Here is an 18,059-nt window from a genome sequence, read left to right as displayed (position 1 = left end):
TATAAGGGTTTTGATCGTCAGCTGCTTCAGAACGGGTGGAATAAAAGTTGGGAGTAAGTATTTATATAAGTGCTCTCAATTTTTATTCCACCCGATCTATATCTGGTGGTTCTGTTTTTCGGTCCCATTTGGCCATTTTTGTAGAATAATTTTTTTAAAAGATATTACGACTACATTTTGTATTTAGGCTTGTGTACGTTTGCTTACTCTGAATTCTGATCCCTGAATTGCCTAAGTCTGCTATTTATATTTACGATATAAATAGATGGATAGTAATGATGCAACAAACGGAAATGAAAATCGATAAGATGGGAATTTAAAGAATTGGAAGGAAATGAAAAATAGTTATATGGAAGCGAAAAAAATTAAGGAATTTCATAGATTTCATGTTAGATAAACAGAATACTTATTATTGTTTTATTTTTACGAGTAATAAGACCAGTGTTTTTATTTAAGTCTCCTTTACTAAAAAAATTTAAAAAAATTAAGACTTTTGTTAAAAAGTAGGAAACAAGTCAGACATTATTATTTTATTTAAAAAGTGCAACCAATCTTTAGGTCTACTATATTATAATCGTTTACAATCAACATTCCATGTACTTTACCTAACTATTACCTTACTAGATTTTTTAGGGACAGCACTATTTTGAGAAATAGCTTCACAAATCACAATTCTATGCAATTTAGCGCCCACTTGTTTAGTAAACTTTAGTGAACTCTTGAAAATAATATCGCAATTTGTTATACATTAACAAGCATTATATTATTGATGTTTAGCAACAAAAATATAATGTATTATGTCCCTGTAAGTAATAAAATCTTATATTCTTAAAAAACAGTTTAAAATCTTAAATATTATGTTTAATCACTTAATTATAAAGTACTAGCTAGATAAGTACTACATAGATAGGTATTTATTAAAAGGAAAATATACAGAGTTGTCCGTGTGTTACTAAAAATACTAATTATTTGAAAATAATCACATATTTAGTTTCAATCTGAGATTAACATGAATAATCCTATTCGAAGATATATTTTCCATATTTATTTGTCAGTAATTTGTGCACGTCGGTTCATTGAAGGACTTTTGAACGGAAGTTTTGAACGTCAGTGACTTCTCCTTAGTAAATATTGTCTCAGACATAATTAGGACCCCTTTTTCTATCTAATGGTTGGTAATTACGGTGATGAGACAGGCAACGAACCCCTAAAATAGAACCGTTCAAGTGAACCGACTGATGATGAAGCAATCTATTCTGTTTTTTGAGATTCGCGGTAATTTAGTACAAAATGACTCGCAGCAAGAAATATTAAAAATGGAATGTAATATTTAGATAGGATTTGGACAAAATCTGTTATAAAAATACTAAATAATACCAAAAAAATCGTAAAATTGGTTTAAAAATCGGAAGGAATGGATGGGAATGAAGTGGATAGAAATGAAGTTTAGGCATTTAATTTAAATTGTTGCATTCTTATATTTTTCAAAAGCCATGCGACATATCTTTAGAAGGTATTTAAATAGCCTTCATCATAATGTATTATAAAAATCACTAGCAACAAAAGTTATTTAAATAGGCAATGGATAGTAATGAAGGCCTACCCGTGACAAAACGAGAATTTGCAACTAAAAATTAAATTTTCTCCGAGAAACAATGCGCACATCTTATCTCGCCTATAATGTATAACAGACATGGGCGCGGGGGTTGCGAAACATGTTTGCACGTAGATCTACAGATGCAGATTTGGTCAAAAAAATAAAAACCATTTGTTCGGAAGGAAATGAAAAAATTCGCGTGCCAAAATTAAAACCTGCGTTCTCTCAATGTTGCAAATGCACGGGTTCATTGTTATGTTTAAAATGGTTAATATGAGCATTTAAGCTAATGTTCCAGTACAAAACATGATAAAAAATATTACGAAATCTCTAGGAAAATTGTGTCTAAGGGTGGGTTGCACCCACTAACTTTAACCATAACAAAATGTCAAATGAACTTTGACAGTTCATTTGACATTTTGTTATGGTTAAAGTTGACACTTTCCATGTAAGTATATTCATATTAAGTGTTATGGACCAGAATGCATAATATAAAACCCATAAAACGACTGCAAGTTGCTAATCGGCCTATCATGAATGGCATAATGGTCTCTACCAAATCAAAATACTGTGGCCGGTCCGCCATTTTATGTTCCGGTTCTCCGCGGTACATAAACTGTCAAAGTGTCGTATTATAGGGATATCGAAATTGAAAGAAAATATCGATATATCGACACATCGATATTTGAAAAAATGTCAATATCGGTCTCGATATATCGCGAAAAAAATAGGCACTTGAAATGTTCACAAAATACTCAGTTGTATACATACTTTAATAATAATAATAATTGATGGTAAAATTAAAATAAACTGAAAACACTTCGTGCGCGAGTACAACTAGTATTTGTCCGATTTTTTGGTAATTTTTGCCCGATATCAATAATTTGGCAACTTAAATAATAATTAATAAATTTAAAATAAATTAAATAGTTTTATTAAAATTAAGGAAGCTCCTATATAAAAAAAAAACATATTTGCCAATTTGTCTCTATGTACTATAATACATAGAGACAAAATAGGCAAAAATGATATATTTTTTTATATAATATAAAAAAAAATCATTTTTGATATCAATATAATATATAACATTACACTTATAACATGTTAGTTTATCGATGTCCTCGACAAATATCAACCGAGTGTCCCATCACTATAGACCGCCATGTTTAGTTCTTGGCTATATGGCGCCGGCCACACTTTTTTGTAGTTATGTCGCCTCCATCTGTTTCCTTATTCATTGGTTAGTAGTACCAACTATAGCTAAGAACACTCTCGATCATGTCAGCTTTCAAACAAAAAAAAAACTAGATCAAAATCGGTCCACCCGTTTGGATGCTACGATGCCACAGACAGACAGACACGTCAAACGTATAACACCCCTCTTTTTGGTCGGGGGTTAAAAAAATAGGAATAAAATGTGTTTTTTCTATAAGAGGCACACACCTTACCATATTTTTTTTTTTAATTAAAATTTTATTGTTAATTATTAATAATGTATTAATTATTAATTATGTATTATAAATTATAAATAATGTAATAAATACAACTGGGTATTTTGTGAACATATCAGGTGCTTACCTGTTACCATTATTGAAATCGAGCAAAAAATAGCAAAAAAATCACATTTGTTGTATAGGATTATATTATATACTTACCCTTAAATATTTAATTTATTTTGTTTTTAGTATTCGTTGTTTTAGCGGCATCAGATACATACGCAATCTGTGACAGAAATCTAGCTATAGCGGTTCTTGAGATACAGCCTGGAGACAGACAGACGGACAGACATCGAAGTCTTAGTAATAGGGTCCCGTTTTTACCCTTTGGGTACGGAACCCTAAAAATAACGTATTATACAATGTTACATAATTTTAGTTTGCAATCAGCTCATGAAAAGTCGGAATTAGCTAAGGTTTTTGTTTCATAATATTATGTACTAGCTGACCAGACAGACGTCTTCCTGTCTTAACGATTTAACCATGATTAAAATTAGTATAGCTCCATGCCAAGTTTCATCAAAATAGATTAAATGGGTTAGGCGAAAATCATAGTTAATTGTGCGGGTTCCGTAAATTTTCCGGGATAAAAAGTATCCCTTGCCCCTTGACTCAAAGTATCTCCATACCAAATTCCATCAAAATAGATTGAATAGTTTAGGCGAAAATTATAAAGTTTATTGTGCGGGAACAAAAAGAAAATGTATACCTTGTCATTTCCCGAGACTCAAAGTATCTCCATACCAAATTCCATCATAATAAATTGAATAGTTTAGGTAAAAATCATAAAAGTTTATTGTGCGGGAACCGTACATTTTCGGGATAAAAAGTTTCCTAATTCCTATGTCCGTCTCCTGGTTCTAAGCTACCTCCCCAACCAGCAAAGTAATCCTGGAATGCGATTTCATAATGCTATTTGGACTTATATATAGCTCCGATGATGGTTTTGGCATTTGCTACTGCGCTTTTATCAGCGTTTATGAATGCCGTTTTTACTTCAGTACGTTTAATCCTATAATTTGAGCTTATATCGGTATATAGGATCATATCTCGTGGCCACTACTGGATTAATACCCCTATAAAAGCTAGGAACAAAACTAAATACACTCAGGAGTAATTAATCCAGTAACTCAGATTTATATCCGCCTATAGGATAACATCTTAGGAACATTTAAATCCTAAGACTCCTCGAGGAGCATCTACCAGGAATATATACACTGAGGCGCAATCACTCTTGTTATTTATCCATACTAATATTATAAATGCGAAAGTATCTCTGTCTGTCTGTCTGTCTGTCTGTCTGTCTCGCTTTCACGCCAAAACTACTGAACCGATTGCAATGAAATTTTGTACACAGTTATTCTAGAGTCTGAGAAAGGACATATGCTACATTTTGAGGTGGGAAAATATCTTATTTCCATGAAAATATCGATGAAAATTAATTCGCATTGCGCGTGGGCAGCGCTCATCCCGGGGGTCCTGGGTTCGAGTCCCGCAGGCGGAACAAAAAGTTTTCAATGTTCCTGGGTCTTGGATGTGTATTAAAATAATATTTCAAAAATCTTAAATATATTAATTTATGTATAATATTATAAAAAATCCAGAAATATATCGATGCAATGAACATTTTAGTTCTAATACGATTTAACAGATGGCGTTTTATTTTTTACTTCATTGTAACATAGAACTAATCATACTTATTAGTTAGTATGTTTTTGTTTATAGTTTTTAATACGTTAGAATATTATGTTTAATAATATTATCACTTGGTATAATAATAATCAATCTATCTTATCTTATAGAACTCCTACTGCATTTCTAAGGAGTTCGAGTGTACCGTGTTGGCCTATATTCCATCCAGAAAATATATCAATGCAATCAACATTTTAATTCTAATATATGAAAACATATGGCGTTTTATTTTTTACTTCATTATTGTAACAGAAGTCAGCTGAACTAATCATACCTACTTTATTATATATTGTTTTTATTCATAACTAGCTGTTGCCCGCGACTTCCGCCACCGCGTAGACTTTAGTTTATAGCGCGCGGTGTCAACAAAATTTGTGTCAAATTTAAAAACTTTTTAAAACCCTGGTAAGTGGTACCCCTCTTAGGGCCGCGCTATACCGGAATTGCAGCGCTTAAAGTGCTCGCCTCGCCGCTGCCATTCTGGTGTAGCGCGGCCCTTAATTAATCAAAATACCCAAAAACAGCTGTGCAGTGTGCACATAATCTATACTAATATTATAAATGCGAAAGTATCTCCGTCTGTCTGTCTGTCTGTCTTTCGCGCCAAACGCCAAAACTACCGAACCGATTGTAATGAAATTTTGTATACAGACAGTCTAAAACCTGAGATAGGCTACTTTTTTACTGGGAAAAAAGGGTTGTAAGGGGGTGAAAATGCGTAAATTTGTTCAAATTAAGTTAGTTCCAACAATTCATAATAGATGGCGCCGTGCGTCTTCTACATCGCGCTGACGCTTGCTCTTAAGTCTTTCTATAAGACGTGGTATCATCTTTAAGTTTCGATTTTTTTCGATTGTTATATCCATTCTACGGTATTAAATAACTCAGTACTTTATCTGTGCAGTGACGTAACCTTAAACCTATCAATGATAAATAGTTTATGGGTAAAGTTGTGTAATTGGAGGGCTAAATAAGCTTTAAAATTTGGCATAAAATATAAAGTTTAATATAAAAAAATGAAATACTTATTGTGTGCACACTGCACAACTGTATTGATTTAAGGGGTACCAGGGTTTTTTTATAAAAGCTTTTGACACCAATTTTGTTGACATCGCGCGCTATAAACTAAAGTCCACGCGGACGAAGTCGCGGGCAACAGCTAGTACATTATATATACAAAAACTGGGCAGTTATAGAAATATTATATTACACTAGACGATCCGCGCGGCTTCGCCCGCGTAAATTAGATATTTCACAAAAAAATAGCCCACTAAAAAAGCCTATGATCCTTTACGTGTTCTACTTCTTATTTGATCCAAATAACAGAAAAAATGCTCTAGTAGTTCGTGAGATAAGCCCTTTCGAATAATTTCCCCCGTTTTTTCCACATTTTCCTCTATTTCTCCGCTCCTATTAGTTTTAGCGTAATAAAATATAACCTTTAGGCTTTCTCGATAACTGGGCTATCTAACACTGAGAGAATTATTCAAATCGGACCAGTAGTTCCTGTGATTAGCCCGTACAAATAAGCCCTTTCAAATAATTTCCCCCATTTTTTTCCACATTTTCCTCTATTTCTTCGCTCCTATTAGTTTAAGCGTGATAAAATATAGCCTATAGCCTTCCTTAATAACTGGGCTATCTAACATTGAAAGAATTGTTTAAATCGGACCAGTAGTTCCTGAGATTAGCGCGTTCAAATATTATGCCCTTTCAAATAATTTCCTCCCGTTTTTTCCACATTTTCCTCTATTTTTTCGCTTCTATTAGTCTTACCACGATAAAATATAGCCTATAGCCTTCCTCGATAAATCGACTATCTAACACTGAAAGAATTTTTCAAATCGGACCAGTAGTTCCTGAGATTAGCGCGTTCAAACAAACAAACAAACAAATTAACAAACTCTTCCGCTTTATAATATTAGTATAGATAATAGCGTCGCGTACACGTTGAAATGATAACCTCCTTTTTTGAAGTCCGTTAAAAATACTAAGAAACATAATAAAATAATTAATATTTTCGAGGGATTCTCATACAACAAACGTGATTTCTTTGGCTTTTTTGCTCGATATCAGCGTTCAAGGTTTGAAAGACATTTTATCTTTATTCTTTTCGTAGGGAAGTTATTTACCCCCATATAATACGGCATGAATAAATATACGTGGGAGAGCCATGCTTCGGCACGAATGGGCCGGCTCGACCGGAGAAATACCACGTTCTCACAGAAAACCGGCGTGAAACAGCGCTTGCGCTGTGTTTCGCCGAGTGAGTGAGTTTACCGGAGGCCCAATCCCCTATCCTATTCCCTTCCCTACCCTGCCCTATTACCCTATTCCCTCTTAAAAGGCCGGCAACGCAGCTGTAGCTCTTCTGATGCTGCGAGTGTCCATAGGCGACGGAAGTTGCTTTCCATCAGGTGACCCGTTTGCTCGTTTGCCCCCCTTATCAAATAAAAATAAAAAAAAGAACAAAGCAAAGTCTTCGTGGTCAACGTTTTAGCTCACCTGAAGAAGCTGTTTACGCGTACAAATCAGCCATTTTGACTACCCTAACTTCGGACTGGAATAAATGTTTTTAAAACTGGTTTGAACGCATGCAAAAGCGTATTAAATATCGCGGTAAATTCTTCAAAAAACAATAAAATATTGTGATAGTTAATTAGATAGTCTGTATAATTATTTCAAACGACAAAACTTAAAAGGCAGCTCGTAGTATCAGTTTTTGAGAACAACCTGCTCCGCGCCGCTAGTCGCTACTCGCTGTAGGGCCGAAGCGATTTTCCCGCACATGCGTATTTTCTTGTCGACGGAGTGTAATTTCCGTGTCGAGCCTCTCCGTAGTGTGGCGTGTGCACTCTGAGTTGACAGACCGTGCGCGTCCTCCGGCGAGCTCGCAAGGGCTATGTGATTCGGAAAAACAGTGTATATAAATACAAATATTTCTAATAAACAATTCGATTTATAATCTAGTGTTATGCACGAGTGCGTTTTCAAGTGAATAGTTTGTAGTTGTGTTATCTTGTTGGACATTATTTGGCAGCGTGGATTTTATGTGATAACAATAATTAGGGTATGTAGATGGCTCATGGCAGTCTTGGTAGTAAATTTGCCCATGCGACGCGCCGTAGTCAATGTCATAAGTGAAGAACAATATATTTTCATAGATAACAAGTGATAAAGTTTAAATTCAGCAAAAGATACGGGACACTTGGTATATTCTCCTTTCCTTCTTCTTCTCCTTCTTAAGGCGAATTTCTTGACTTAAGGTTTAGTAAAGAAATCATTTTTTATTTATACTGCGATTATGTTAGCTGCAGATTCTTTCAACAGATAAATTCGATGTAGGTATTCGAGTGCGTTATAAAAACGAATCTGTAAGTAGGAAATTAGAGTTATTTATTGATTCGTAGAGAGTAGTATACAGTAGAGTTATAATACAAAAAGTTAAAAGGGTGACCAAGTCCGTTTCAGTTCATTTTGATTTAAATGTAAACAAAATTTTTAACTCGATCACGTTGTTGTTATGCCATTATTATCTTCGAGATTTTTAAAACTTTGGAATGAAATATCTTAAAAACCTGAGCTGATAGAAAGACAATTTCTTAGAAACATAATAATATGATCAGGGCATAAAGTTCTTACAGAAACAGCTTTTAGTTTTCAGGCAGCAAAACTACTGTAGATCAGTGTCGTCAGTATATAAATAACTCTATGATCAGTGTAATCATTAAATATATAGGTAGTAAATAAATTTTTCAAAATTTTTACTTAGTGTCAGAATTATCATGTCTATGTGATGTAAACTTTTATTTGAGCCTTGCTGGAACTTGGCTTGCGCACTTCCGTGCGCTTAGATTTAAACTTAACAGTTTGAGGGCAGATAACTTGAAATTTTGTTAGTCCGTTAGGTATTTATATTTTGTTAACGCAGAAAAAAAATATTATGGTTAAAAAGCCGTTTTATTTGCTTAATTTACTAGTAATTAGGTATTAAATACCAAATAAGTAATACCACCTAAATCCACGTGCATCCGCAAGAGCTTTGTCACTTTGATTTTCATTTAAAAATCAAAAATTATAGTCCAGAATTTGATTGTTTCTGGTTTTTTCTCTTGTTTTAACCAATTTAGTAAAATACCGCGCCGCTTACCACCTGTCGTCTCCGTCTGAACTTGTTAGCGGCGAAATTTTTAACAACCGAATCATTTTAATGCATAAAATTAAACCAAGACAGTCAAAAGTCACGTGTAGCCAAACATCTCTACACGGCAGATCACAGTACTTCAAAAACTATTTAATATGCATTTAAATAGTAAAAGTAATGTCACTTGGCCATAATATTTCCACCGAAAATTTACGTTTGCATTTCACTGATTATTATTATAATTGAACGTAACGGTTGACCTAGAAAACTTGGTCTGGCACATACATAATATAAGTGCCCTGGCATATTTTTCTTCGGTTCATCTTGGCGATGAAACTACCGTGTCCCCTTATTAGCATCTGGTGTAAGACGGAATTTTGCAAGACTTAATTATTTTTTAACAAAAAATTGAACCCGACTTCCAAGGTAAAAAAGATATATTCTTAGAATAATGATCTAAAAAGTATGAAATAATTCTTATTCTTCATTAGTGCCTTTTTCAAAATTCGACAAAACCTCAACTACTTCTGCACCCAATCTTCATTCTTTTGAAGTTGGAAGTCGGGTTCAAATTTTTGTTAAACAATAATAATTTTACTCTTTTTAGTTATCTACAAGACCACATTATGCGTACCTCAATAACCACTACGAAAGTTAACTATTCACATTATATCACTGTAAGCGAAATTATGGTAAATGCTTGCAGTTATCTAAGCGATGCTGAAATTTCCAAAGTTTTATCTTTAAAGGTTCAGGATAGGGAATGCAATCCCGCAGGATAATTTCAATCCCGGTATTTGCGGGACTGAACCATCACAATCCCGCTGGATCCCGGTATATGCGAGATCCCGCAGGGTGGACTTAAACTTTTAAAATAAATCGTTATAATGACTTTACTTGATAGAACTCCTTTTATTCTTAGCTAAACATAAATAAAACAAACATTGTCGGACACTTTTTTTACAAGGGTTTAGTAATACTTCAGACTTTAGATATAAAAATATTAAATAATAAATATCTATACTTTTCTTGAAAATGGCTACGTAAAAAAATTGATAAAAAGACTAAAAAACACTTTTTAACCAACTTATATATTATAAAAGTATGTTAAAAATGTTAAGGTATTAATTGTGTCGTCTGCCAAACGGCTCCTGATATTCAACACAAGGTAGCCAGCAGCTGAAAAAGTTTGCTCAGCTTCCACGCTAGTTGGTACAATTGTCATTTTAAAAAGTGAATTATAGGTGAATTGATGGTAAATTGCTTAGTGGGCTGCCTGTAGCCAGTTCACGCACTCCCGCGCGCAGCGTTACACATATGAATTACGCTTTTTTGTAATCCCGCCAGTACCGCGGAATCCCGCTAAATTTTCGACATGGATTAGTCCCGCAAAATGCATGCGGGATCCCGGTATTTCGGGATCCCGGTATCCCGGTATTTCGGGATCCCGGTATCCCGGTATTGCATTCCCTAGTTCAGGAGTTCTGTTCAGTGCCTTTGGATCCAGATTCCAGAGACACCTTCGTATAAAATTTTACTTATTTCATATTTGCAACTTATGTTTGAGTTAAGCGCTTTCGGCATTTGAACTGCCCTGGGGCAGGGTGGGCCGACAGGATACGGAAAGATCCGAAGTTTAAATTAAGAACATAAACTATACGTATTGCATAGTACTAGTGCAATACGTAGTTTATGTTCTTAATTTGAATTTCGAATGTTTCCGTATCCTGTCGGCCCACCCTGCCCCGGGGCACTTCAAATGCTGAAAGCGCTTCCCATGCATTCTCATACATGTATGAGAATTTCGATGGTACCCGGCCCCTTAAGTCACAGTTTTTAGGATTTGTACGATGGAAGAGAATGAATATATATGAATAGAACAGATATGGTATCAGGAAATCTGCAGATGCAGTAACCTGTAACATAATATAATATTATATTATTGTCCTTGCAATTTTTGTTTAATCATTATAGCTTATATTTAAAATGTCTAAGAAATAATGAGTAATAGAACCTTTAAAGGAATAGTACAAGTTGGGTACCGCTCCCTTCCTCAATTATCCAATTTCATCATCGACGGTGACCTACTATTCGGATACATACCTAGTCCTAGAGCGAGTGTTTTCAACTACACTTCTTTTTACGTGCATAAAACTTTGTCTTTCTATAGACCGCTTACTAGATAGATAGGTCATAGAAGAATAAAATATTAAACACTATACTTTCCGCGCGGCTCTGCCTGCGTGTATAAGGAATTTCCAGGAACCATACATCTTTTAAAAAAAGTTACCTGCAAAAAAGTAAAGTCTTTCCCGTGGTCGGTGGTCTATTCTAATTTCTATTTCGGTGCTAAACATAGAAGTAGTTCGCGAGATTAGCGCGATCAAATTTCAAACAAACAAACTCTTCAGCTTTATAATAGATTTCATCATCCGAACTCCTGATTGAAGCCATTTTTTAGGGTTCCGTAGCCAAATGGCAAAAAACGGAACCCTTTAGAGATTCGTCATGTCTGTCTATCTGTCCGTCCGTATGTCACAGCCACTTTTCTTCGAAACTATAAGTAAAGAGCTATATACTATTGAAACTAGGTAAGTAGGATGTAGTTTGTGAACCGCAATTAAGATTTTGATACAAACATTGAAAAATTATTAAAAATTTTAGGGTCCCCATAGGTACAACTGAAACAAATAAAAATATTTCATCTAACCTATAATGCGTGTGGGGATGGATTTTTTCTAACCTGAATCCAAAATATTGTTCTACTATTTCCAAAGTGGTAAAATGTGTGTCCCCCCTCTAACTTCTAAAGTAAGGGTATGATGAGTCAAAAAAAATATAATATGATGTATGGTACAATGGACGTGTACATAACTATAATAATCGGCCAAGTGCGAGTCGGACTCGCGCACTTAGGGTTCCGTACCATTACAGAGTAAAATTAGGCCAAAAATTGTGTTTTTTGTATGGGAGCCCCCCTTAATTTTTTATTTTATTTTAATATTATTATTAAATATTAAAGTACACATATATAATTAAGGACTTTGAGAAAAGTACCTACCTGTTGCCATTATTGATATAGATTATAGAGCAAAAAAGGCCAAAAATCTCATGTTTGTTGTATGGGAGCCCCCCTTAAATATTAATTTTATTTGGTTTTTAGTATTTGTTGTTATAGCGGCAACAGAATTCTAGCTATAGCGGTTCTTGAGTTACAGCCTGGAGACAAACGGACAGACGCACAGACATCTAAGTCTCAGTAAGAGGGTCCCGTTTTTACACTTTGGGTACGGAACCCTAAAAACTACCAACGAAAATTGGGTTGAACGAGATCTAGCAAGTAGTTTTTTATACGTCATAAATGGTAAACCTTAATTTAACTTTTATTAAATCAACTGAAATATAAAAACAAATCAAAAAGTAAAAACCTTTTAATAAACCTTACTGCTACTGCGGAAGCTTCCATGGGCGAGTCCAACTTGCACTTGGCCGGTTTTTTCGGACTGGTACTTGGTAGAGGCCGAAATAATTGGCTTCGACCAGCTTTAATTATTATTATTTATGGGGAAGCACATGAGCACTCGTTATTAAAATTGGGATGTATTTTCTCCTAAACCTAATAATGTTTATCACAATTCACAACCCTGTATGGTGTTTCAAACGCAATTTTCACCTCAAAATTTGCATTTAATTGACATGATACATTTTAATTTACCCATGACTCAAAAACGAAACAATTGGCGTTTTTTGTTGTACTTCGCACGGCTAAGTTATTCTGGTTTCCTTATATCGTCAAAACATTATGTAGATATTATATTCCTCGAATGACTCGGCATTGACTACGTAGCGTCTGCGTACCTACCTACATGAAAGAAGCGATATTCAGTTAGATAACACCTCGGTGAATTGACGCGTGTGATGTTATAAAGAAACATGAGTGAATTAGGTGGAGTAGATCGGTCGGCAAGGCCGGGCGCGGGGGGTTGAGGGGGTCGAGGGGGTCGAGCGATGCTGGTGCGAGGGTGCGCGGCTGGCGACCTGCGGAGCTCCATCGCGGAGCGCACCAAGGCGTTGGCGGCCAAGTGCCATGCTCTGCGGTCGCCGGCCCGCGACCATCGCAGCCTGGAGCGCCGCCGCACCAGATACCGCAAGTCCCAGACGCGATGGTATGTGAAGGTTAGTTGTGCTCTTAGGCCACGTCACCCACCTCTACGAATGTTTACCCGCATTGGCCGCAGGCTACATCTGTAATAGAGATAAGGTAATGTTATGAACTGTGACTATCACTTAATGCCATACCATTAGTATATGGCAATAAGATCAATGATCTTAAAAAAGATTTTTAAGATCATTGATATCATTGATCGTAGCCGAAATGATGCAAGTGTTTGACCCGTGACAACGTTTCGGTGACGGTGACGGGTTTCATTGAAACCAAGCCGTGGCCTGCAAATTGTTATTTCGCAGGAGCTGCAGGAGCTATTTTATAGTGACTAGGTGTAGGTATGCGCAGCACACAAGAGAACTCTTTCTTCCTATACTCATAACTTCATAAGTAAGTAATAAGTAATAACCCAATGGAATTTGTAGAGCAAATCATCGATCGTCAGTCGTCATCGTCACCTACGTTTTTAGGTTTTTACAAGAAACTGATGAGTTTACCGGAAACTGACACTTGATTCATTGATGAATCGATAAAATATATTATCACTATCTTTGTGAGCACTTCAATCACTTGTTGACATATTATGTAGAAGACGAAATAATATTATGTCGATACGTCATAACTCATAACTCATTAATAAAATATGCAAAAATAATATTTCAGAATTTTTTTGCATGAATATAAACTGTAAACTATCTTCGAGAATTCGACCATCAGTCCTGAGCGACCTGATAAAGGACATGTCACATGACGAACCATTGCTAAAACGCTCTCTATCATGGCAGCTTTCGAACAAAAAAAACTAAGTAGAACACAATCGGTCCATTTACACGCACACGCGCACAGACAGACAAGTCTTATAACACCCCACTTTTCGTGGGGGGTTAAAATGCATTATATTTTTTGGGATTCCCACGAGCCAGTTATTTATATACGCCGCTTGACGTTTACACAAAATATAATAAATACATTGGATGCTGGATGCTGTTAAGCATTGGTGTGTCATCCCACATCGGACTAGTTTTGAGTAATCGGTGTTTTAAGTTTTTTTGGAATAATCTTTATTTTCTGCTTATTTTAAGCAAAAAAATGTTATTGTGCGGTATCTTTTTTTGTTGAAATGCGTAGATTATGATTATGAAAAAACATTTTAATTTTACATTCAGTTTTAAGAGAAAACGTATAAAAATGGTTAATGCAATATTGCTATAGGCTTATTACTGTATAGCATTAATGTCCTTTGTGCTATTTCACATAAATGCAAAATTCTGATTTGTTCTTTCAATACAAATTTAAGTGCTTTAATTTTAACAAAATGTTATAAATAAAATTACCTTGTCACGCCCAAATCGCTGAACCGATTCTTCTGAAATTTGGTAAGGAGATACTTTGAGTCCCGGGAAAGGACATACCTTTTTATTAAAAACCGAACATTTTCCATGATAAAAAATATTATCCTATGTCCTTCTCCAAAACCTTACGTAATATCTACATGTACTCAATATCGATATCTTATGCCAAATTTATTGTTGTTGACTGCGCGGGAACCGTACATTTTCTGGGACAAAAAGTATCTAATGTCATTTTAATTGATTCAAAGTATCCGCATACAAAATTTTATCAAAATCGGTTCAGCGGTTTAAGCGCAAATCATTTTAGAAACATAGTACATAAATGCTGTATACAAAACCTCACTAAGAGGAATGGGCATTAACCATTTTTGTACTCTAGAATATGCTACAGTGGGTTTTCAAAAAAATGGATTTCACTGTCGTAAACCTTATGTTATAAAGAACAAAACTGCATTATTAACTCAAAACCCGATTTTATGTGGGATGAAACACCAATGCTTAACAGCAGCCATATAGGCTGTATCAATAAGAATCCGTTAAGTCCGCAATTAAAAAAATGTGAATAATTAGGTCTGTTATGTACGACGTGCGTCGTAAAAAGATTTGAGTCATGTTTGCAGAATGCAGGCTGTAGTATCGATTGCAGAGGTGTAGGGAGCAACGACCTACGCTCCCAGACCTAGTTCAGCTGTTTTTAATTCCTACGATATTATACATTCATTATTCAGCCCCAAACCTAGATAATATTTAAAGCAAGTGATTTTCTGTAACTACGTAATGTTTTTAATTTGTATGCTAACTTGGTAATGTGTGAATTTTTGTAAGGAGATAAATTCATAACAAAAAGACTTGTCTAAAAGTACATTATATTAAGTTTTAAATGTACCATTTGCAATTATTGAAATGGCAAAAATCAACTGTTGACGAAATACATTCATAATCTATTATAATGGAACCTTTGGAAATAAAGGTGTACTGGTCCCTGAGGTCCGGTGACTACTGGGTCTACTGGGTCTTGGTTGGGATCTGAATTCTTGGGAACTCTATTAAAGATGTAAAGATTCATTTATTCACACATCTTGGTCTACCCTACCCCAAATTACTTAAAATAATATATATGAGTTATTTAACCGTGATATTACCTATGGAAGTGGATTTTTTTTTTGCGAAACGTCCCACCACGATTAGCTATGCCGTGACTATGCCGGAGTACTATTATATTATATTCTGTGACTATGCTACGGAACTCCTGAACCCACTTTGGGAAACTCGGTTGTAGAGTCCAAACTGTAGATTAGGTACTCCCTTAATAGTTTTAGCAAAAGAAGCACATAACTAACTGTCCTTGTCATCATGTCGTGTGAATTTTAATGTAATATTACACTTAGTAGACAAAGTTAGAGTTAGACAAATATCCCGAACCTTAAAAGGGCCAAGAGTGTAGTGAGGTTGGCGAGTGTCGACCAAGCGCGACCGTTACGCTTGTGACGCTGATGACGGCTGGGATTGTGGCTGGGATAGGTACTCTAGTGAAGTCTACTGTATACTATTATTATAATTTGTGATTTAAAAATTGACTTTCTGAATAATATAACGTACCAAAACGTGTACAAATCTGTTCTGTTAACGTTTTAAGGGGTTAACGTGAGTACCTGACGTAGACTAGACAGTAGACGTCTTCTAAGTTGCTATCTACAGCAACTCATTCTTAATCTTACCCCTCAGTATCAAGAGTTTTAAGTAGCAGAGTCAATAAAATCAGCATGCACAATATTATGATCGCGTAAAATCTATAAGTGCCCCAGTATAAAATATCGATTTTGAGTGATGGTACCGTTGTAAAATCTTAAATCTAAATATAGCGGCGAATGCCGAGGATAGCAGTCTCCGCCCACCACGCCACCCCCTCCCCCTTCTTTAGCTGCTACCGATTCGACAGAAAATAACAGGCAAAAGCCCTTGATCAAAACATTACTGTCTGCACAATGCAGAAACCTTTTCCTATTATTTCACTTTAGGTACATACGTCATACGACATAGGGAAAATACCACTGCGTCAAATAATTGTCTAGTTTTAATTATTCCTAGAACCTAATTCGACAAAAATGGAAAATCTGAACACTAATTTTTCTTTAAAACTTTTTTCAATGCTATTAATACATTTTACATAATATTATTATTATGTACTATCAGAGAAGTTAAGATTCATAGGCAATGGCCGACCTATACATATATATATACTTACATACCTATTTTGGTCACGTTTTGTCAAACCCAGCCGACAGAATATGACGACCTTGGGTCAATAATTCAGACCGCAACGCAACGCGACGCGTAGATGCAATTTCTGGATTGACAGATTTGCACGATGTCTCACGCAATCGAAATCTGTGGGTGGTCAAATTTTATTTTCGTTTGCCTCAGGGGCCAGGGCCCTTCAGAGTTCAGACTACATAACGGCCTTGTCCTTGCGTTATCATTGTTGAATTGTCGGCCTCACCTCACCAATTGCTGTCGTGTAATTAAGTGCTATTAGGTTCCATCACCGCATAACGTGTTGCGGTACGGTAGATATATCCGTTACATATACATAACAATGTGCCTAACCGCTGGACTGCAACATTCCCACCTATTATAATCTAGTCTCCTACTATTAAATCAAGTGATTATATAACATTAAGCCTGTATTTTTGTTTATTGGCATTTTCATTCGGCATCTTTGAAAAATTCATTTGAATGAAAATTTACCCAATCGAGCCGTTTTATAGCTTCATCAAAATGTACATCACGTGAGTTCACGTGGCATGTGGAAGCTTTGAAATGTGAATTATCCTATAAATTATAGGGACCTCAACTATTATAATAGCTTATATTTAAAATGCGACGCCTATATTCTCTACCATCTAATTTTTAAGTATCTTAAGGCAAAAGATTTTAAGGCAAAAAATTATAATGATTATTATTATTGATCAATCCTAGGAAATTGTCGATTGCGACGGACATAACATCAGCAATTTACAGCAGCGGCAGCTCGCATCAATTTGGGGACAGTGGCGGCCCTAGGGGATGGCGAACAGGACAATCGCTCTTCCTTTCGGGTCCTCTCTCTTGTAGGATATTTTTTCTTAAGACAAAGGGCCTCGCAAAATCCTTCCGTCCGGGGCCTTGCAATGGGTATTAAGGCAGCCACTGTTTGGGGAGCTGTGTTTTAAGTAATTGCAACTATAGCTCTATTTTGCACCATTTTCTGCCCGTGGGTCAATTCTAGTTGCATTACAATTAAAAAAAAAGTGTGGCAACTGGCAGCACCTCATAGTTAACAGTTTTTTGAGATGGATTCAATCGCCCGATTAAGCGGCCGCTCTAGTGTGCCCAATGCGGCCACTGCCCGTGTTTTTAGGGGTTTGTTTTTATCGCCGAAATGAATACTTAATTTATTAAGTAAATTAATTATCAATATCAATAACTTTATTATCAAATCGTATGGATAATGTTATCAATAACTAATAATTATTATTTTTACTTTAGATATCAACATAAATGTATGTTAATTATTGTATTTTATGATAAAGTAGTAACAGGTGAAGTCACGCTAGTAGTACTTTGTAACTCT

At 35.4% G+C, this 18,059-nt stretch overlaps 1 protein-coding gene across 7 annotated transcripts in view; it reads left to right on the top strand.

The window, feature by feature from the left end:
• Window positions 1-18,059, top strand: part of LOC121740015 (ral guanine nucleotide dissociation stimulator) — a 42,655-nt gene that overhangs the window by 7,261 nt on the left and 17,335 nt on the right. For 2 of the 7 annotated variants that reach the window (XM_042132711.1, XM_042132692.1), the window contains exons 1-2: window positions 7,638-7,855; window positions 12,738-13,105. The exons of 3 other annotated variants lie outside the window; for them this stretch is intronic. In XM_042132711.1, coding sequence (XP_041988645.1) covers window positions 12,938-13,105 — 168 coding nt within the window. In that variant the 5' untranslated portion in view covers window positions 7,638-7,855; window positions 12,738-12,937. Of the gene's footprint in view, window positions 1-7,637; window positions 7,856-12,737; window positions 13,106-18,059 lie in introns of those variants that run through there. 2 more of the 7 variants (XM_042132701.1, XM_042132770.1) reach the window with 2 other exon arrangements.

This window comes from Aricia agestis, chromosome 1 (genome assembly GCF_905147365.1).
Source record: "Aricia agestis chromosome 1, ilAriAges1.1, whole genome shotgun sequence".
Classification (NCBI taxonomy): domain Eukaryota; kingdom Metazoa; phylum Arthropoda; class Insecta; order Lepidoptera; family Lycaenidae; genus Aricia; species Aricia agestis.
This window is presented reverse-complemented; position numbering and strand designations above follow the sequence as displayed.